At 40.8% G+C, this 23,065-nt stretch overlaps 1 protein-coding gene across 1 annotated transcript in view; it reads left to right on the top strand.

The window, feature by feature from the left end:
- The first annotated feature begins 8,040 nt into the window (after positions 1-8,040).
- Znf385d (zinc finger protein 385D) overlaps positions 8,041-23,065 on the top strand; it is a 910,681-nt gene continuing 895,656 nt past the window's right edge. Inside the window, exon 1 of the mRNA XM_041662856.1 lies at positions 8,041-8,370. Within this exon, the coding sequence (XP_041518790.1) occupies positions 8,265-8,370 (106 nt within the window). The 5' untranslated portion in view covers positions 8,041-8,264. The remainder of the gene's footprint in view (positions 8,371-23,065) is intronic.

Here is a 23,065-nt window from a genome sequence, read left to right as displayed (position 1 = left end):
AAAGAAAAAGGTCAAAACTCCTGGAAGATATGATGGCTCTTTAGGGACAACAGGGTTTGCAGTCAGTGTTTCACGCTAGATGCTTGGAAGCTGGCTGGAGAGTTTCTGGTGCTCTAAGAGGGGGTACAGATAATTTAATCAACACATAATATTTTTTTCTGCTTCTAGAAGCTTTTAAAAGTCTTAATGTGGATAATCTTAGTGGTAAGAAGCCCACAATATTTTAAATAGAGAACCCACTGTCTTGGCCGAAGTCATGGTTTCTAGGGTAAAGACAAGATACTTAATAGTCCTGTGAATATCTTCTCCTATCATTCTCTGTTCCTGATCTACCTACTAAAAGTCAGTGATCACTGTCCCTGTCACCCATGGGTCTGATACTGTATGCAAGAACCTGTAGTGTCTAACTTCTAGAATGGCTAAGTATATAACTAGGAATTTCTTTTTTTTCTTTCATTATAAATAATTTTATACAATATAATTTAACTACTTATCTGGCATGATTAAGAACCGTGACTGTGCCAAAGTTAAAAAAAAACGAGGTATTATAGCTGAAATCTTTTTGGCTTTTTTAATATATATGATTGTACATGTACTTAATACTTTGTTTCTCTTTGTATGGTGTATGCACATTTCTGTGCTCATCTGTGTACACACGTGTGGAAGCCAGAGGTTGACACTGAACGCCTCCATTTCTCACCATATTATGCTTTTAGACAGGGTATCTCCCTGAGCTTTAAGACCACTGATTCAGCAAGAATATCTGTCCAGTGTGCTCCAGGGATTCTCCCATCTCTGCCTTTCCAGTCCTGGGATTGCAGGCAAGTCACCAACCTAAGCATTTTATTCAAATGCTGCAGATGAATAACACAAGCCTTCTGGTTTGAATAGCAAACACTTCTTGACTGGAATCATTTGCCCAGCCCCCCTTCACTGCTTCTTAAATGGACAAAGATCATCCTTTTGGCTTGGGTGTTTATCATCAATTTTCTTGCTCCTTTCAGGATGCGGAGTCTTCTTTCAGCTCACTGTGTTGTCTGCCCAGCTATTTTCCTGCTCTCCTGATGCCAACAGTTTTGCTTCTTTTTAGTTCCTTTCTCATGCCAAGTGAGCTCTTAAGTTCTACCTTGCCAGTTAATGATGTTGGCATCTACCTATTCTTGCCCAAGGAGACCCAAAGGAAACTTGGAGGCTTCTTTTAAATAACACTTTGCTTTTTAATAAGAATGCACAGATAGACTGTGAAGCTCAGGAATCCCCCTGTTCTGCTTTGGCGACTGTTTACCCAGAAACTATTTCTTGTATAGCTTCAGCTATTTTGACTCCACAAATAAATATATCAATATGAGAAAATGATAGTCATTCTATTTAATAGGCCTGGAGATCTTCTACCCCAGAACTTTTGGTCAGAAGAAATGACAGATCTATTATTCTTCATAAGCCTTTTAAGAAAAATTTATCATATTTCATGTGAAAAAAATCTAATTAAAACACCACAATTCTTAGATTGAGTTTCTCTGATCTATAGTTAGACAGTAAGGGTACTTACTGAGATGTTCCATGTGATTAAATCTTCCCAACTCTTAAGACTTTCTGTAGTTTCCCCTCTCACTTGCTGGTACATATACTCTAGAAGAGTTTATTTTTAAGCAACTTATGTTTCAAAAATCTGAAAAGCATTAAATTTAATTTGTAATGTTGGGACCTGATTTTCACATTCACATTTCATTAGTTTATGCGAGTTTAAATTAATAAGTATGACTAAAATTATAAAAGTAAAACAAAATTGGCCAATTTATAAGAGCAGCAATTGCAGGCACTGCAAAAGTGGCCTTCAGCTGTTGCAGCGTTTGTAGAGAGGGGTTCTACAGAACAGAGACCCTTATGAATCTTTCCCTGAAATTCATCCTTCACTTTGTTGAAGGTGCTCAGGTCAGACCCAGGAGCTCAGTGGAGCTGCGTGTACTTACCAGGTTTGTTCCTCAAAGATGGCAATTTCCCATGGATCCACCTAAGGAAAACCACAACATCTGTGATTTGCCATGAGTTTGGAATCTCGTTAGAAGCAAGGATGAGTTCTCATGAAGTCTTCCCAAATACTAGTGAAGATGTATGGTGACGTTCCGACAATATTCTCCAATGTTTTCTCAAACTCTTTTTCTTAATAACTGTTTTCCCTTACAAGTCAGTGAACTCTGTGATTCCACCAACATTCTCCAGCATTCTCTGACAACATTCCTCACTTTAAAAAATACTATTTTTTTACTTGGAACAGTGTTTCATTCTCAGACATTTTTCTTGGATCAAGGGACACTTTTTGCCCCACTACTCAGACCTGGAACCTCCTGTCGATCAATGTGTCTCCTCCTGGGAGATGTATGAAGAATTAATAATGATAGAACAGGAAAGCCCAGCTCCGTGATCCAAGACTCTTGGTGCAGAATGAGGCTGAAGCTACCCTCTGTTGGAAGTCACCCACACACTTGATTTTCGTCCTTTGTCTTTCCTATTTGTCCCACACTAACTGATTTTTCTCAGACAATTCCTTAAATATCATCTCCACACACACTGTCAACCCTAAGGTGCTTCTAGGAGTCTATAATAGAACAATGTGGATTTGCCAAATGTAGACTCAGTTGTGTTGATAATATGTTAAAAGAGCATCAGAGGTGAATGCTGTCATTGCAAGGGGGGGTTGTTCAGAAAGGTTTTACAAGGGTACAAAGCGGGGTGTACAATTGCAGAGCGACTGCAGTAAGCCTAGAATAGTAATGGTGAGAAAGAGCTTGCTAGGCCGTGGTTCTGCAATGGTGAGCCCTGGGCCACTAGTGCAAAAAACTGGCGTTTGTAAGAAATGCCGGTCTTGGACTTAACAATACACTGTTTGTAACTCTGGGGCTACAGTCCAGTCCTGCCCCATGCCTCACCAATTCATTCTTTTACCTTCTTGCCCATTTATCCAGAAGGATCTCCCAAGAGGATCCCCATGTCTTCCCTTGGCTTTAGTTTGCATGTGCTCAAGGCCACATCTATTGATGAGCCGCCACCTCAGTATGTAAGTTGGAATTATTTTGAGCCGTTTCAATTTGCTACACTTTTGTGTGTATTTTCATTAGCCCTTCAAGAATCTTACCAATAATGGGAAGCGCTTTTTGTCTGGTTGTTTTTGATAAGGAAAGTGTGCTGTTCAGCACTTCTCTCTAAATGCCCTGCAAACTCTCTGAGGATGTCTCCTGCTTTGCTACTTCTAGTGAAACAGGCAAATCAATGATATGTCTCGTATCCAAAGCAAATAGAATGAACTTTGTATTAAAGATTTATTCTAAAAAAACAGCTTTAAAAACCCTCTTGTTTGTGGGCATACACCTAAAAGAACCTATGTCAGTTTATCAGAGAAACTCCTACATACTATGAAGGAATGTCAGCATGCCATAGTTATATCTCCACATGTAAGAAATCTGTGTCATCATACCACAGAGATACTTGTACATTCATGAAGGAATTCATGTCAGCATACCACAGACATACCTCCACATGCATGATGGAATCTGTGTCAGCACACCATAGAGATTCTTGCATACCAACATTTGCTACGTAACTCTTCACAATAGCCAAGATATGAAACCATCCCAGATGTCCACAAACAAATGAAGAGCTAAAGAACATGTGATCTCTTTCTCTCTACATAAAATGTTATTTGAAGGTAATTGGATAAAACCATAATTCTTCATTTTAAATGAAATAAGAAAGATTCAGAAAGACAAACCCTGTATGTTTTCTCTCATATGTGCAATGTGTGCGTGTGTATGTGTGTGTGTGTATGTGTGTGTGTGTGTGTGTGTGTGTGTGAGAGAGAGAGAGAGAGAGAGAGAGAGAGAGAGAGAGAGAGATGAAAGCAGAAGGGGGACTTTTGAGGGCAAGGAAGAAATCAGCAGGAGGAAGAGGTGCAAATGCTGCTCAGAGTCGACTTAGAACATACTCAGACACCAAGTTCTCAACATATAGATTTATTACCGTGGGGAAGCTAGATCGAGGCAGCGACTGCCTCTGGATGAGACAAAGGCAGACAGCATGCAGCAGACATCTCTTCAAAAGTGGTTTTAGCAAGGAAAGGGGAAGTCTGTCTAGGGTAAGTTACTTAGTCCTGATTGGACAGGTTAGCCAGTGTAGCCAAATAATGAGTTTTGGATGTTGGACATTGGTGTTTGGTCTCAGGAATGAGGCAGTGGCTATATAGGGGAATAGAGGGTTAGCTTGAGGAATGTAATTTAGTGACTTTTAGTAGGAAGCAGGAAGAGGAAAGGACAAAACTTGCCAGTGCCATGTCTGCCATGCTCAGGTCCTATTAAGAGAGTTCTTCATCTATTGTAGTAAGAAAAACAGAAAACACTCAGAATTATTTTGTGCTAGACTATTTAATATTCATATCTTTCTGTGAGGGAGTTGTTTTTTTATTTTTCAGGTAATTTTCTTCTATATATTTCACTTACTTCTAAGTTGCATGACCCCAAATGTGTGCTCTAACAATACATTGATATTGCCCAGATTTATCCATCTCAATGACTTCCACATGATACTGTGTGTTAAAAATGAATATTTTTGATTTCCTAGGAAGCAGCGACATAATATTTGAATACTGAAGTAGGTTGGATCTGCAGGCTTCTGCATGAAGCGACCCCTGGTAATTAGAAATAGCAAATTATTGCAGTGGTATGACGACTTATTTCCCTCTTGGGCTCTGGACAGCTGTGAAGTATGACTCAACCCAAGATTCTCCTTTACTCATCTGTCAATCAATTTCCCTTTATACAGCCTGTGTTTTTGCTCTCATGGGTCTTGACCTCATGAGCTCTCTCCAGTGGTTTTCCTGTACACTCATTTTCACTTGTCCAGAATCCATTCCCTAAAGAACCCAAGATCCAAGGGATGGAGGGACCATATTCATTAACATTTTTTAGAGAAAGTATTTTGAGTGGAATTGATATATGCCTCAGAGAAGTGGAAGCTGGTCAGTTATGATCTCAGAGAACTGCCTTGATTTCTCTAAGTCTTTCTTTGCTATCTCAGAAAATGAATCTTACCAGGGTACATTGGTGACAGACATAAAGCATCACTATGATATATAACAAAATACAGATGCTCAGTGCAGTGAGCTCTCTGGCAGGTGAAGTTCAGTCTCTAGGAGACTCACTGTTAGCACCCTTCCTAGGCTTTCCCAGATGTGCTTTTATCATCCTTGTGCTGAAGTACCGTGCACTCACTTGCATTGAGGTTTCCTCCTTCACAAAGCCACACAAGCTCCATGTTCCCCAGCGACTTCTAGACAGATGCTGCTCAAAGTGTGCAAGGGTCGCTTTTCCAACCTGAGAGCCTGGGAGTTACAGATCTTCCCCTTGCACAGTGACGGCTAAGCCATGTTGTCTGCTTTCTGGCTCTTCATGCCTGCCAAGGACGAGCCCTGGCTCTGCACTCACACCCAGCCATTGTAGTGAACATCTCTGCTGACATGACTTATGTTCATCCCCTGGCCCCTTCATCTCTTCTCATGAACTGTATTCTTTATTATATTCCTGGTATTTACTATTAACCACCATTTTAAGAAATACTAGAAAAAGCAAACACAAATCTCCATGATTCTGAGATCTTGAGTTTTTTCACTGGCCCCAAACTCCTGATGATGATTAATTGTCCACATCTTCTCATACTAAATATGACCATCAGAATCCCAGCCTCTGATATCCAATGATGACCCCTGTCAATCACTTATCTTCATGTTTCATCTATATCCTTTTGAATATGGACCCTGTCAACTTCTGTTCTATTCTAACATGAACTCACTAGCCCCTGGACACAACCTTTTGGATATCTGTAATGAATTCATCCCTTCCAGGGAGTTACTACTGTTGGTTACATCCCAGAGATATTGCTTTGTGAGAATCCTCATATTCCATCCCCTACAAATGCTACTGTTGTGGCAATATTCACAGTCGTTTCCCTACAGGTCTTTCTCCTCCTAAATGTTCTGTAGTTGTGCCTTTTCAGGTTCTGGATCACCCTAGCAACCTCTTCTCTCCGACTAATCTTCTTGGTATATTTCAGATGATAATATACTCCAATTGAATACATTTTAAGGGAGCAATCATAACTCATTTTGAAATGGTCTCTGCAGATTTTTCAAGCCATTTGGATAAAGGGTCAGACAATCTCCATACCTTCCATTTCCCTGTCTAGCACACCATATCATGTTATACAATAAGGCTTATTTTTTAATGTGGTTTCTCTCAGGAGGTCTAGCACATTTGGGACATCGTGGTAATGTGCTTCAGGTTCCCTTTTGGCATCATAACCTGCCAAATGGGGCATTCTTTAGTATATCATCAATTTTATTTCCAAACATGAACTGCGTTCACTCCAGCAAAGGTCCTCAGCATGATGATTTCTTAGTGTGCACTTGCTAAATTGAATCACGTGTGCATTAGATTCATTCCCAATCAAAGCATGGGCTGGGGAGCATGAGGCATGCTAATCCTAGCAGTCAGGCCTAGTCAAGCCACAGTGTATCTTTGGTTTCCTTATTTTTTTTTCTTCATGCCAGTTGCTCTTGGTTCTTTTCTTTTCTTTTTTTTTTTTAGTTTTTTATAAGTGATTTGAGTGCTAAATGCAACAATTGAACAACAATGGATATCTTTGACAACCCACAGCTGTTTGGAGGAATAACAGATTGCAACTTTGAGGTTATTATTTACATTGTCTTGAAAAGATTTATATTCTCTCTCTCTCTCTCTCTCTGTCTGTCTCTCTCTCTCTCTCTCTCTCTCTCTCTCTCTCTCTCTCTCTCTCTCTGTGTGTGTGTGTGTGTAGATGTCATAAGAAAGCATTGCTGTCCTGGAACTCGGTTTCCCAGTTTCCAGGTGAGCCATTTGTAGGTGATAGGATTTGAACTTGGGTCCTTGGTTTAAAAAAAAGCAGCAGGCTCTGTAAACCACTTTTTCTTTCCAAATGACAGCTGGGAGGCTGCTTTTTACACGAGCATCTCTTGACAACATGCACATGCACACAGTTTCCCCGATACTTCCACCCATTGATCAGCATTAGTCGTCCTCAGAGTTGTACCAAGAGTGATTGCTAACAGTAATGAAAGCTTAGCATGTACTTGCCCAGGCACTTGGTTCATGGCTATGGGTTGTCCCTCTTTCTCCACAGCATCCTGAACATCATGAAAACCAGCCTGCTATAGTTAAGTTTAGATAATAACTGTCTCAGCTGGTATTAGTCAACAAGTAGCCCTGCTCCCTTCTGAGAACCCTGGAGAGGCTGCTGGGATAACGGAGGCACAGCTGGCGAGCCTCTGAACAGCCCTTTTTTTCATGTTTTAATACTAATTAACTTATTTATTTACTCGTGTATGTATATATGTACATTAATGTGCATATGAGCGTATATGTGTATGTATGTATTTATGTTTTGACTGCTTCTTTGTCTTTTACAAAATCAAAACGTGATTCTTGGATCAGAACCTCTGCCAAGCCTTTAAAGCAGCTGAAGCTCAGAAGGCCCCTCCCCTCCTGAGCTGTGCTATCCCACCTGAACTTAAATAAGATCCCAGAATGAGTCCTGAGAACAGTTAATGTGGAAAAGCACACTTGTAAGCCCTAGAACAGTGTGGCTAGAGAGTGCAGGGGAGATCAGGAAAGCCAGGCGAAACAGGAGGTCTTGTAGCTGTGAAGCTTGTATGTCCTGGCTGTGGCTTCACTCAGTGTCTCCCTCTGTGCTGTACAAGGCTGCTGGGAGTGGTATTGAAGCTGAGCGGGGTGGGGTGTTAAGATGCTGCACCTAAAGCAGTGGCGCGAAGGATCTGGGCACAGGAGAGTCCTTAGAAGCTGTTCCCTGGAGTGTCTTCTCTAATGCAGGATGGATTTCTCTGCCTGGTGCTTGAGGGTCAGGCTTAATATCCGTTGGCTCGGTGTGCGCTAGTCCCAGCTTGGTTTCAGTCTGGGCATCTGGTCGCTCTGCACAGTGCTCCTGGAGCTCAGCGGGTTCGCACCTCCGATTGGGGCTGCACCTGGGGCGGCTCGGACTCTGGACTTGCAGAGCTAACAGCTCAGCGGCCAGGCGAGGGCAGAGGCTGCTTCTGTCTGCCGCGCCGCGCACCCCTCGCTCCACAGCCGCTGCTCCCTGCCCGCCCTGACCTCGGCGTGACTTGGTGGTGCAGCTGTGCGCCTTCTGGGGCACCCTAGTGCCACGGTGGCCGCCTCTGCTCCCGGATGCCGGGCCCGGGGCGCCGCGCCGTGAGCTGCAGGAGGATGAAGAACGCGGCGGGAGGAAAGCAGGAGAAGCTCCTGGGGACTCTGAGGAAGCTGCCCAGAGCTGGTGAGTTGAGCGCGCGAAGGGGCAGCAGGGCTCAGGTTGGCAGTGGGCACAATCAAATCCCCGCCACCCCTGCCTTAGCCACCTCCCTGCAGTCTGGGTCGCCCCATGCTGAGACTCTCACTGAGTCCCAAAAAAACTCAGTCAAGAGGGTCCTCAAAGCGCTACCTTGGCGTTAAGAGAAGTGGAGCTGCCTCTAAGCATGCCCGGCTGGCTATAGCCTGTTGGGTGTGTGCAGGGTGTGCCGTCAGTCCTCGAATCCTGGAGAAGTTGGTGGGATACGGAGGCACCTGGCCTCCCGACTGCTTTTCTTATAGATGATGATGATGATGATGAATGATGATTGTTTTAAATGGACTTTGAGGGCAGAGTGAGAAGATACAGAGTTCTAGAAGCATCCATCCAGGAGGTTCACATTGGCATGTAGGGTGGCATTGGAAACCCACAGACGAGCCGGAGCCCTCCAGATTTCTAGTTTTATTGGACATCGGGTGTCTTATACCCTGGTGACCTAGTTAAAAGGATGCAGATTCCTTGGCATGCCTTAGCTTCTTGCTTTTTGGAAGTTTTCTTGTGTGTGTGAATTGAAGTAGAATACCTGCAGTCTCTACACTAGATGAAATGCTTTTTTTTTACCCTCCCCAACACATACATGATTCAGAATTGTTTTCATCTCATGGTTTTAGAAGCTGTGCATGTGTCTTTTTTTTGACTTTGTATGTGTATGTGCATGTGATATTTCACGTGAGGAAGGCAAGATTCTTGAACGTTTGAGAGTCTCCAAATCATGGGGCATGGAACCCAGTGGAAAGATGTGGGATATTGAAATTTCCACGTGGAGCTATGATGGTTCTTAACATTCTCACCTTGCTCTCTGGAGATCTGAGTGAGGAATGGTCTCTTTTTTGGCAAGCCAGGGTGGTTTGCTATTTTGTCTATGAAGCCTCCTTTTGATCTATCTACTCAGTTTTGGTTCACCACTTGAGAGGTGCATGCCCCTTGGTATTTTGCAGCTCCCTTCGACCTGCCCTGCATAATTCAAGTCCTACTACCCCATCCCCAAGTATGTCAATGTGGATCACTTCAGTCCAATAGAGGCGATAGTACAGCATATCTGGGGGTTGCTGTAATTTCTTTATAAATATTCCCAGATGTTCCACAGAAATTAATTTAAACATCGAATTTGTGAAGCTTAAAAAATAGACCTCAAAATGGACAAACATCTTCAGTTAATGTACGATTTCAGATGGAAGCAAATGAAGCATTGGAAGTCATGTTTCAGAAGAAAGACACCCAAGCCAGAAACTAGGACCATTGATGGGGCCTTTGAAGCATTCCGTAGTGATACCTCTGGAATTTTTGTCTTATCCACTGTGCATCTTGTTTCATGGCCAGTTAGATTGTTGAGGTCCCCAGGATAGGATAGTAGTTTTGGGTTTACCATCCCTGTTCCAAGCTGAGGATAGGAATTTTAAAGATGTCAAAACAGGAACAATAAGTGCTTTGGAACCTGAGGCTGTTAGATTCCAAAGATAGTCCCATCAAGAACAGTAAAATCTCCTTGAGGATTATTTGAAAGAATAAGTTGGTTGGCTGTCTAAATCACATGAGATCCTGATATGATATCACCTACTGATTCATATACAGTCAGTAAAGCTATTTAATGTAACCTTGGTGGGACTAAGGTATGTGTTGGCTGAAAATTGTGTGTAACACTTACATAACTCAGCCTATCCGTGCCAGAAAAGACTGACTGCTGAGTGCTGGCGTTCACCTTGATGGCACTTCTTGAGTTCCCTTATTGCAAATCAATAGTGCTGTGCTCTAGCCCTTACCACTGTGATTGATAACACCACATTTCTGTGCTTGTAGACTTTTCCTCGGGTCTTTGTAGACACTGGTAATTTCACCCACTTGTAATCAAAGCTCAGGTCCAGTAGGATGTTAGATTTCTATTAAAAGGTATGAGCCACTTGTTTCAAATTTTCCTTTTAATTTTCAATACTATTTTCAAAACAATTACTCCCCCTGCTGTGATTTCCTATTTAGCAGGTGCCTCAAATGTTCAATAATGAAAAATGACTGCCACCCAACAAGACAGTATCTATTTATAGCAATAACAGACACTTCTGCTAAGAATTTGTTTTATTTGAAATTTAATTAAAAGCTTGCCCCTCATTGTAAAATGTATGCACCTGCCCAAGTACCATGTCCTCCTTTATTTTCTTGGAGACTCCAGCTGTATAAACTCATTGTAGGTGAGTTTTTATGTAATCACAAAATAAAAAGAAATGAATGGAATTACAAAATAAAAATTTGATAAACCCATTGTCATTATTATTATCATGACTTTCAGGAGAACTCAATGTTCAATCTACCACAAGGAGCTATCACTAATTTCATCTGGCTCTAAAAGATATGAATAAATACATTTTTAATGTACTAAAAATTTTTAAAGGCTCTCCTTTAAAATTTTTAAAGTCCAATGTGGGAACAGCTTTGGAAAACAGTCTATCTTTTTGTATATTACACTATATACTTATTGCATATATTCCTATGTTTGTGGAGGAATATATATACAAGGCATAAATTTAGTGGCTAGAGGATAACTTGCAGAAGTCAGTTCTCTTTTTATGCCTTGTGGGTCCCAGGGGCTGAATTCAGATAATCAGGCTTAGCAGCAAATGCCCCCTGAACCAACTTCCCTATCCAGAATTTGGAAATCCTGAGAAATTAAAGATATGCTGTGTATTGTTATGTTTCCAAGGTTGTTAAGTAAAACTAAAATTTCTCTTCCTCATTTTGTTGTAGTCTCTCTTTTGTTCGGGGGAGGGGTCAGTTTGGATTCTAGTAAGAGTCACATGTGAAATAGACTTCAGGTCCTTCTTTCATCTTTACACTTAGAGTCCTAAGGCATATATTTTGTGCATTGTAAACAATTTATTTCTCAGTATGCATAGCTTTAGCAGAGAAATAGCAAAAGGAAAGAGTAGTGATAATGGGCATACAGATGTGTTTTGGCATTGACGCCATCATGCTAAGTATGGAAATGTATTTACACTTATGCCAGTGGTGAAATCTTAATTCTTAAAGTGCAAAGCATTTTATGGTGATGTGAGTCTTGTAAATAGTTAACTTTTCCCCAAAGATGCTCTCTCTCTCTCTCTCTCTCTCTCTCTCTCTCTCTCTGTGTGTGTGTGTGTGTGTGTGTGTGTGCATGAGTGGTGATGAGTGGTGCATACTTGCCTGTGCTTGTGCAATGTGGAAGAACCTCAGGGGTCCTGCTCCATTACTCTCTGCCTTATTCCCTTAAGATAGGGTTTTCACTGAACTTAGTGTTAGGCTGGGGCTTGGAAGCCCCAGGTCCCTGCCTGTGTGTGCTTCTCACCATGTCACTGAGGTTGACTGTACTCAGCTTTTAAAGCTGGTTTCTGGGGATTCCAACTCAGGTCCCTGTGATTGCCAAGGGGGTGCTGTTGTATACTGAGCTGCTCCCCAGCGCTGAGCAGATGCTTTCTTTATTGCACTTTACACACGTTTCAACTCCACATCACAAATACAGGACCAAGGTGTGTGTGTGTGTATATATATATATATATATATATATATATATATATATATATATATAATTCTAAGAAGCAGGTCTCTGGAAGGTGACTTAAATGTCGTGAAGGGTGAGTCACCTTGACATCACAGGTTAAAGACACCACTATTGAAAAGATATGTACAAGTCTGAGTGTTTAAAGTCCTTAGAATTATAGGTAGATTGCACTTGGTGTTCTGACAAGCATTCTAAAGTGAAAGTTTGAATAAAATAAAGGGTTCAGGTTGAATGAAACTCAAGTGAACACTTAAATAGCACTTAAAAAGATTATGGAGAGTGCATGTCCAAAATTTACGAGTCTAATTTATATTTTAAGCAAGTAGATAACACACTGGAGAGCCTTTAAAAATTTTTAGTACATTAAAAATGTATTTATTCATATCTTTTAGAGCCAGATGAAATTAGTGATAGCTCCTTGTGGTAGATTGAACATTGAGTTCTCCTGAAAGTCATGATTAACCTCTAAGATGATGGAACCTAGAGGTACAGTCTGAAAAGAAGAGTTAGTTGGGATATGAGGATGGAGTCCCTATCACGACATTAGTGACCATAAGAAACAGAAGAGACCAGAGACCTATCCCCTTCTGCTCTAAGAGGTCATGGCAAAAGGGTGGCTATACTTATAGAGGGCCTGAGGTTGTCATTGACTTTCTAGCTCCTTGATCTTGAACTTTCAACCTTAGAATTATCAGAAATGAGTGTTAGCTAATTTAGTCACGACTGATCATCACATTTCGTCCAGTCTGGTGAATCTGTCATTGCTGGATCATTCTATCCTTAATGTGAAAGAAAACTAATGAGAGACATGCATGGATCAAATTCCTTTGCAAAGTCCTTTTCCAATTGTGAATGTAATTTTTATCATAGTTAGGTCATTTGGTACCACTTCTAGTCTAGTATTTGCCTAGATTGGTAATATATTATGAATAGTATTATATTCCTCTCTTATGAATGTGAGGATATCGAATATAGTTCTAGAGAGGAGGACGAATATTCAAAGTCTTCACCACTTTACATATATTGTTCTCCAACATCTAATGTTTTACTGCATTTGGCAAGCAAAGAGCCAGCAAGTTCTGCCCATTCTACCCTGAAAACATAGCAAGTCCAAAAAGTGTTTGGTCTTTCTTAGTATGTCTTTTAAAGGGGAGCTTTGCAATGAAGCCTTGTTCGTGTAGTTACTTGTCCAATCCAGGGAAGGTACTGATTCTCACGTGTCTGACACCAATGGACTTATCTGCGCTCAGGAGCGATGCCATCATAATGCACTGTAGGGTGCTGTGTTTTCATTTGTGTGGACTTCTCAGGATGTGAGGTCAAGTATTTGTTCAGTGTGTGTTTGTGTCTAAGAAAAAAAGAAAAGTGTGCTTTTTGTGGCTTGGTTTAGCAACAAAATGTTATTCACTGTAAATTTTGTAGCATTCTCTAGAATTTATTGGATCTGTCTCCCTTATCTCCCTCTGCCTTCATCTGAAAAGAGAAAGAAATATTTGCCAAGTGTCATTCCTTTCAGGCATGTACTCCTTAACATGGCACAGGTATGTAGAAAACACATTGAGAAATCAAGATTTTTAAAAATCTGCTATGTTCAACTTTTAGGAATTAACAGACTCAGTTTCCCAAGGCCATCCTAGTACCCTGGGATGAAAAGAACAGTGTTCCATGTCCTGTGCCGAGTTCTCTGGTGTCTACGTTTCCCATGCACAGGAGAATTTGCTATCAAAAGGAACTGGCAAGAATCACTATGAATGTGCTGTTGCTGGGGCTGAGCTTGAGAACTCGGATGCCTCTGTTTGAATCCTTACCTTATTTCTCAGGAACTTGAGAATTCGAGTCAACTAACTGCACACTTCTGCATGCATCTACTCTAGTGTCTTTGTCTATGATTGAGGGCTAAAAAGGCTCTCAATTGAAGACTTAACAAGACATCTATGTAAAGTATTTAAGATGTGTATGGGGTTGAAACTAGAGCCTAGAACATGCTGCATAGGTATTTTATTGGTATGTCAGGCTCTAGCCCAGATGTTAAGTTTTTCTTGATTGCTTTATTTGTTTTAAAGATAATTGCTATACATCCATTACCCATTGGTACTGAATATTGTATATTTATATCCTGTAACCTGACACAAGAAAAACTTTTTCAAGCAGCTTCTTAAAAGGCCAGAGGTCTATACTTGTGTAATAGGTATAAATGAAGGTATAAGTAAGGCTATGCTTATTTAGGAGGGTTTAGGAGAGAAACTGTCCCTTGCTTTACCCAACAATTTCCTGACTTTCCTCAGCTTGTGGCCTCATCAACTGTGATTATGACTTCCTGTTGCCCTTTCTTTCTGTGTCAAGTCCTCTCTTCTTCTCTGCTATGATACACTAAGTGTATCTAAGATCAGTGTTGACAATTGAGAACACACTCTCTATTTCATACCTTTGTTTAATCCTATATGAACTGACTAAGGTAACAATTATAGATTCCAAGGATTAGGAACTAACATTTTGTCAGTATGGAAGGGGAATGGGAATGTGGCAGATCATCACCTGTGTATTATATCTTGTGTCATGTGTATGAAACTATCTCTAAGGAAGGTAAAGATATCAGAAAAGATGTGGAATTTAATGTGTTTTAAACTCCATTATTTTAACATACTTAAATTTTGATCAAATTTTTTATCACACTTGCATAGTCAACCACTCCTTTGTGTTCTCTTCAGCATAGCACAATGTGCCCAGCCATGAAAGTGACTGACTCCCATGCTCCTGCAGAGACTGTATCTGGGAGATCAGAGCTGACCGGAGAACTGAGACCCAAACTTCAGGGACTGCAGTGTTCAATGCGTGAATAGCATCATTGCTATAGACACGTGATCACTTTACATTTCATTACATAGTATAGGTGGCCCTTTAGCTTTAACCTCAAAAGCTTAAAAATCATTAAGCTCACTTGAAAGATGAGGAACTGTGCCAAAGACTATATTCAGCACTCAGAAGGGCCAACACCTAAACTCTCTAGCCTCTGCTGATTGTAGATACAGTCTTGGGATAAAACTGATCAGCTGTAAGCTTAATGAAATAAACAAAAGTAAATATTTAAAAAAGATAAGCAGAATTCATCAGCCATATAATGCTGTTGACTATAAACATCAACTAATGAGAACTTATGGATATTTGGGCTCTGATGTAACTGCACATTTAACCACTTATTGGATTTTTAATTTAATTTATACATTGAAAACAACTCTTAGTGTTACTGCATAGATACACTAATTCAGTTATCGGTGGCTCACATTTTTGAATTTTTATAAAGTGGTAAAATGCATAAAACAATAAAGTGCTATTCTCGTCATTGAAATTCCACAGTGCAGAGGTCTGAAGAACCCTTACACTGTCATGTGACCATCTCCATCAGTCAAGCTCCACAACTATTTATCTTTTAAACTGAGACTCACTATCCAATAAACTGTCCTCTAGCTCTTGGTAACCATCATTATATTCTCTGCTTTGATGACTGTGGTTATTCTAAATGACTCATATTATATTAGTGGCCTTGTACAGTTGCGCACACGCGCGCGTGTGTGTATGTGTGTGTGTGTGTGTGTGTGTGTGTGTGTGTGCATTAGCTTATTTCTTTTTCTATAATGTTCACAAATTTCATCCTTTCGGAACATATTCAAGAACGTCTTCCTTTGTATTCATAATCTGTTCATTTTACTGTGGGCTAATGGCTTTTTAAACATTTTAGCTATTATGATTAATTTTGCTCTGAAAATTAGTGAACAAAGATCTCTTCAGGACTCAAGTTTCAATCTGCTGCGTATATAACGAGTGGAGAGAATGGTGGGGTTGGATGTGGGTCCCTTTGCCATCCTTTGAGGCCGTTCATTTACCACTGTCCAGCTCCACACACAGAACCCTGGAGTATATCCCCACATCTCTCCCTGGGCATGGTTTCACGGTTTCATGAGAGCGCTCCAGATTCATGTGAGACAGCATCTCACTGGACTTGCATTGCCTAGATGCACTGGTGATGTTCAGTGCTTTGCATATGTTTTGCCATACAGAAAGTTCTGCTTTTGACCTTTGAACATTTTTGATCCAGAGATTTGTTTGGTGTTATTGTTGAATACTAAAAGTTCACCTGTATTCTATATACAGATTATCTATAAAATAGGCGATTTTGCAAATAATCTTCTTATTCTGTTGACTTTTGAGTTGTAGGAGAGTGAATTGGCCACACAAAATGTATAAGAGCTTTTCATGAAGTACAATTTATCTTGTTGCTTTCAGTGACATAGACAAAAATTCTGCCTATTCTTAACTATTTTTTGGCAACACTCTTCAGAATTTTTAGAAACCATGTAAAGAGCAATAACAAAGGCACTAAATGACTAGGGAATGAATAGGCGAGCTCCAAGAATAGATTCAAATATGTGTTACAAGCATAATACTGAGGCACATGAGCTATGACACAGTTGTGTTTGCATGGCTTTCAGTTCTCAAGCAAAGCTGACATCTGAGATCTACTCCAGATTTCTCTTGAGAGGGGTAGGGGGCTGAAGTGACCCCTTTTGCCCAGCCTTGGTGTTGTCTGAATGGACCTGTTCACCTGTGAAAACCCATCCAGCTGTGCACATGTGCTGTTTGCACTACATTACATAGTTAAGATAAACATCACAATGGTTAAGATAAAAATCCCTGGAAAAACTCACAGAGGAAAATTTTTGTGAAATATGAGAGAGGAAAGAACTCGAGCCTGTGTCTGGGGAGTGTGCACACACTGCATTTGGCCATTAATTTGGCTGTGGGTTTTTAGGATGTGTAAGACTCAAAGAAGCACATGTAATTGGAATCCTAGTTTTCTATAGAAAAACAAAAGGCAATTCTTGATGATGTGGATAGAGAGAAATTTTCCTATGTGCTTTTTAAAAACGGACTAGAATTGTCCATCAAATGATATCCTTATTAATATAGTAGAACCTTCCATAAGAATAACCTCTACAGTGTATAAAGTAACTTAGATCCTAGGACCCTTTTTTGTTAGGCTTAACAGAGAGATTTCAAAAGGATGAGGGGAATGGACCTCTTAAACAATGCCCTATCATGTTTAGTAATCTTTTTTCTTTCTTATTATTACTTAGAAAATATCAATCTAAATTCCTACTCCCTCCCCTCCTCCCAGTCCCCCCTCCCCCTCCACAGACCCTTCCCTTACCCCTCCAATCCTAAGGGAGTGCCATGCACCCTGCCCTGTGAAAAGTTCAAGGCCCTCCCTACTACATCTAGTTTGAGCAAGGTTTATATCCAAAGAAAATGGATCCCATGAAGCTGGTATATGCAGTAGAGACACATCCCAGTGTCACTATCAGTGGCCCCTCAGTAAGCCCCAGCTGTCAGTCCCCTTCAGAGGGGCTTGGTTGTTTCCATGCTCGTTCACTCCCAGTCCAGTTGGAGTTGGTGAACTCCCATTAGTTCAAGCAAACTGTCTCAGTGGATGACCCCCTCATGGTCTTGACCTCCTTGCTCATACTCTCACTCCTTCCACGCTTCAACTGGATCTTGGGAGCTCAGTCCAGTGCTCCAATGTGGGTCATTGCCTCTGTTCCCATCTGTTGTTGGACGAAGGTTCTATGGTGATATTTAAGATAATCATCAGTCTGACTACAGGGTAAGGTCAGTTCACACACCCTCTCCTCTATTGCTTAGGGTCTTAATAACGCTTTTGATAATAATTTGCGGGGGGGGGGCAGTGGGTTTGAACTGTTTTGTTTTTGAAATTGGAAGTAGTGTTCCTCTTTCTGTTGGGAACCCATGGAAATAGGGGAATGGCTGGGGACTCTTGAGACCTCTATGTGAAACTGGCTATAACCTCACTTTGTGAGGTTTCAAGTAGGGCCACCGTGAATGCACCCGAGTTTTCCCTGACAATATAGTTTTTCACACACCTCTTGAATATCAGCAATCTAATGGCAAGTGTCATTAGGATTCGGGGATGTGGTAGTCTTTCCAGTCCCTGCAATGTTTTTGAATAAAGTATGCCACACAAAGCATTCATAACTAAGTAAATCATGAAATTCCACTTGTGGCACACATAAAAATTGAGTCTCTTTTCTTTAAATTTTTTTTCTTTATTTTTTTTTAGTTGTTGAAAACAATTTCTGCCTCCTCCCCATTTCCCATTTCTCTCCCCCTCCTCCCAAACATTGCCCCCTCCCCCCACTCTCGTCCCCCTTTCCCCCTCCCCCCCAATCCATTCCCCCTCCCTCTTGAGAATGAAGAGCAGTCCAGATTCCTTGCCCTGCAGGAAGTCCAAGGTCCTCCCACTTCTCTCCAGGTCCAGGAGGGTGAGCATCCAAACAGGCTAGGCTTTCACAAAGCCAGTTCATGTATTAGGATCGAAACCTAGTGCCATTGTTTTGGCTTCTCATCAGCCTTCATTGTCCGCCATGTTCAGAAAGTTCGGTTTCATCCCATGCTTATTCAGTCCCAGTCCAGCTGGCCTTGGTGAGCTCCCAATAGATCAGTTCCACTGTCACAGTTGGTGGGCGCACCCCTCAAAAATCTAAAGATACTCTGAATTTTGTCTTAAAAGCAGCCCAAAAATCAGTTTGATTTTCAAGCCTGTTTTCTCTGAAATGAAAATGAGTACAGCTGGATTGCTGGTAACTGATGGTTTTGAGTAGGTTTAATAAAATGGATGGATCTAGAAAACATCATACTGAATGAGGTAACCCAGACCTAGAAAGACAAATATCATATGCACTCACTCATAAGTGGTTTTTAGGCATAAAGCAAAGAAAACCAGACTAGAGTTCACAACCACAGAGAACCTAGATGACAAAGAGGACCCTAAAAGAGACATACATGGATCTAATCTACATGGGAAATAGAAAAAGACAAGGTCTCCTGAGTAAAATTGGGACCATGGAGACCATGCGGGAAGGTAGAAGGAGAAGGAAGAGGAAGGGAGGAGAACAGAAAAAAATGCATAGCTCAAAAAATCAATAAAAAATTTAAAAAAATATCTTAGGACTTTATGAATTATATTTCTACCTTAGCAATTGTTTTCAATATTCCATGTAAAAATTTCCATTTTTTACAGAATTTGGGAGAGACTTTGAATTTGATATTTCTTATTAATAGGAGGTATATATAATTTCTTAATTATTCTATGTATAAATTGTTCCCGATTTCAAAGTCTCACTCTTTGACTCTTTATATATGAAACATTGATGCAGTTTGACCTGGCGAGAAAATTCTCAAAAAGTGCAAGAGTGTTCTCTTTAGAACATGAGTTAGGACATGTCCTCATGTTTTAAGTTTTTTAAGCATTGAAGAATCTTTCAGGATTCCAAAGAATATTTCTAGGAAATTGCTCTTAATGAAAGTAAATTGTCATTACTGCAATTCAAAACTACAATTAAGAGTTTCCTGCCCATACAAGACCATTTAAGAACATTATTAATTTGTCACTAATAAAATGGGTATTTTTTGTAATAATAAAGTCAGCATTTAGGAAAGATGGGATATACATTTCCATGTTCATTTTTAGAAAACTTTATTTCTGCTGTAAGTCTATATTAGAAGCTTACACTGAAATAACATTTCATAGAACTTGAAAATTATGGCTATAAGATTTGCTTGCTACTTTTCATAGATTAGATCGGTAGGCGTTATGTGTTCTTAATAGCCTTGTTGTTGGTTCAGAGGCTTAAACCCGTGACCTCAGGCAAGACTAGAGCTGCAAAAGTGAGCTTCACCCCAGCACCTTCTCTTTATATTTTAAAACCTTTGGGGTGGAGTTGAATTTGAGCTTCCCACCTCCAGTACCAGCCCAGGGCTCTCTCTCCTGGCCCTCTTGCCAGCTTCCCTTCGGAATGCTAGGGAGCCAGCTGCTTTTCTGGGAATTTTCACATAAGTGGCTCTGCAGGCGTGGAGCTGATGGAGAGCACCTGGGAGCTAAGGGCATCAAAGCAACCCTAAGAAAATGTTTTCCCAGATGGGCTTTCTAACCACACTCAGATCCGAGGCGCAGATAAATGAATTTCATGCAAATGCTGAAGTGACTTTAATAGTTCCTTTAAATACCTTGATGTGATCCTTAAGGAAAGTTGTCAGGCCCATTAATAAGTTTCTAAATTGATTAGACGACTAATTAGGTACTCCAGAAGACAACTTTGTATAAATTAATGCTGCCTGTTATACTCTGATCACAGCGACTTTCTTGCTTGAGTTTGCAAAGGTTCTTCAGTTCCAAAGCTCCTTTCTGGTTGCTGCCTTCTATCTGGCATCCTGTGTGCGGACAGTTATCTTGTCCAACATCTGTCTCCAGAAAGCTGTGCTATTTCTATGTTTGGTTTTGAAACCCAGCAACTCAACTACTCTCTCGGATGATTTGGGGATGCAGGGTCAATTGGTTTCTTCATTGAGCAGCAAATTGCTGGGGCATTTACATCCTTCAAATTTAAATGCAGTATTTTCTAACCAATACTGTGTGTTTGGGAGTAATAAAAGTTCTAAGGTAGCGATAGTGAGCCACCTCTAGAGGGACAGCATAATCAAATCATATTAGAAACCTCTCAACTTCTATAACTGGAAGGAGCAGACCTGTGCCAACTGACTGATCACCCTGATAAGCAGTGTCTCTGAGGATGGCAGGTATTCATGTCTATTTCATAAATTCCACTGAAGAAGAGTCGGATCGCTGATAAGGAAGCATTCTTTTTTTATTCCTCTAACTATTAAAACATGGGGTAAACAGGGAGACATAGAAAGATAATGTTAGCCAACACCGTGTATTCTTGTACTCCCTGTGGGGAGCAGAGCAAACACAGGCATCTGAATCTGTTTCATTTTGAAATAATTTGCAAGGCTTTAGGTTATTGCTTTATCTCTAAAATAAACAGAAGTGAGTTTTGGAAGCTGGATTTACTGAGGTGTCAGTCAATGGAGTCTAATAAATGATGATTACAATAAATGACAGAGATTTGGTTGATTGTCATTGTGTATGTAGAGAAGACAGAGAAATATTTCCTTTCAGATACTGCCAAGCATTTCACGGTGCTTACTGTGTTTTAAGCTGGAATTCTGGAAGGGCTTCTGTGAACACATCTGGCTACATACAGGGTTGTTGCCATTAAAATCGTTTGGAAGTCACCCATACGCGAACTTGAGAGTGGCTTGTCGTACTACTTTGTTTTTGTTAAATAATGAAAGTAGTTTTATTGGAAAGAATGAGAAAGAAAGGCAAACCCTTTAATGCAAAAAAATCGCCCTCTTAAAGTCACCAAGCAATGTTTACTATTTTCTAGAATTTTTCAGAAAATTAAATAACTTATACATTCCATCCAGTATGAATTATCCTTCTCAGGGAGGATCTGGTTAAGCTGCCTCAGTTAGCTTGACTTTAAGAACAGGAATCCCGGGGCCTGGAGACATGGTTCAGGGGTTAAGAGCACTGACTCCTCTTCCAGAAGACCTGGGTTCAATTCCCAGCACCTACATGGTAGCTCACAACTGTCTGTTGCTCCTGTTCCAGTGGATTTGCCCCTACACATATATGCAGGCCAAACATCAATGCGTGAAAATTAAAATAAAGTTAAAAAAAAAAACCAGGAGTTTGAAGTCAGGGATGGTTATGCCTCCAGACTGGGATCAACCTATCCCTAGACCCAGCAATACCACTCTTGGGAATATACCCAAGAGAGGCCCTATCATATAACAAAAGTATATGCTCAACTATGTTTATAGCAGCATTGTTTGTAATAGCCAGAACCTGGAAACAACCTAGATGCCCTTCAATGGAAGAATGGATGAAGAAAGTATGGAATATATACATATTAGAGTACTACTCAGCAGTAAAAAACAAGGACTTTTTGAATTTTGCATACAAATGGATGGAAATATAAAACACTATCCTGAGTGAGGTAAGCCAGACCCAAAAAGAGGAGCATGGGATGTACTCACTCATATTTGGTTTCTAGCCATAAACAAAGGACATTGAGCCTATAATTAGTGATCCTAGAGAAGCTAAATAAGGAGAACCCAAAGAAAAACATATAGGCATCCTCCTGAATATTAGCCTTCATCAGGCGATGAAAGGAGACAGAGACAGAGACCCACATTGGAGCACCGGACAGAAATCTCAAGGTCCAAATCAGGAGCAGAAGGAGAGAGAGCACGAGCAAGGAACTAAGGACCGCGAGGGGTGCACCCACACACTGAGACAATGGAGATGTTCTATCCGGAACCCACTAAGGCCAACTGGCCTGGGTCTGAAAAAGCATGGGATAAAACCGGACTTGCTGAACATAGCAATGAGGACAATGAGGACTACTGAGAACTCAAGAACAATGGCAATGGATTTTTGATCCTACTGCACGTACTGGCTTTGGGGGAGTTTGGATGCTCACCTTACTAGACCTGGATGGAAGTGGGTGGTGCTTGGACTTCCCACAGGTCAGGGAACCCTGATTGCTCTTCGAGCTGATGAGGGAGGGGGACTTGATCGGGGGAGGGGGAGGGAAATGGGAGGCGGTGGCGGGGAGGAGGCAGAAATCTTTAATAAATAAGTAAATTAAAAAAAAGAAAAAAAACAGGAATCCCACACAGTGCTTTTAACATTTAACAAGAAAACAAGCAGCAGCAGTTTCTGGTGGGGGATGCGGGGATGAGAGTGTACACACTGCTGGTAGGGATGTAAATTAATGCAACCACTATGGGAATCAGTGTGGTCAGTCGTCGAAAAGCTAGAAATAGATAAATCAATATATCATATGACCCACTTATCCTACTTTGGGATCTATAAGTGAAGGGTCCACATGGACATACCACACGGATACTTGCACGTTGGTGTTTAATACATTACTAGCCAGGTATCTATGCTGTGCAGTGATTCTAGTGTCCACCAACAGACGGATGGATAAAGACTTTTTTTCTAATACTGTTTTTTTATTTTATGCAATTTTGAGAGTCTCAGATGAATACTATGCATCATTTCTGTCCACTCTTTCCCCTTTCCCCCTCTAACTCTTCCAGTGCCCCCCCCCCCACTCACTCTGACATTTATGACCTCTTTTTAATGTTCATATACAATGTCCCACTGAG

The sequence above is a fragment of the Microtus oregoni genome, unplaced genomic scaffold (genome assembly GCF_018167655.1).
Source record: "Microtus oregoni isolate MIOR12 unplaced genomic scaffold, Mior012 000013F_ref0000133, whole genome shotgun sequence".
In the NCBI taxonomy this organism is placed as follows: Eukaryota; Metazoa; Chordata; class Mammalia; order Rodentia; family Cricetidae; genus Microtus; species Microtus oregoni.
The sequence above is the reverse complement of the archived record's forward strand: the minus strand, read 5'-3'. Positions and strand labels throughout refer to the sequence as shown.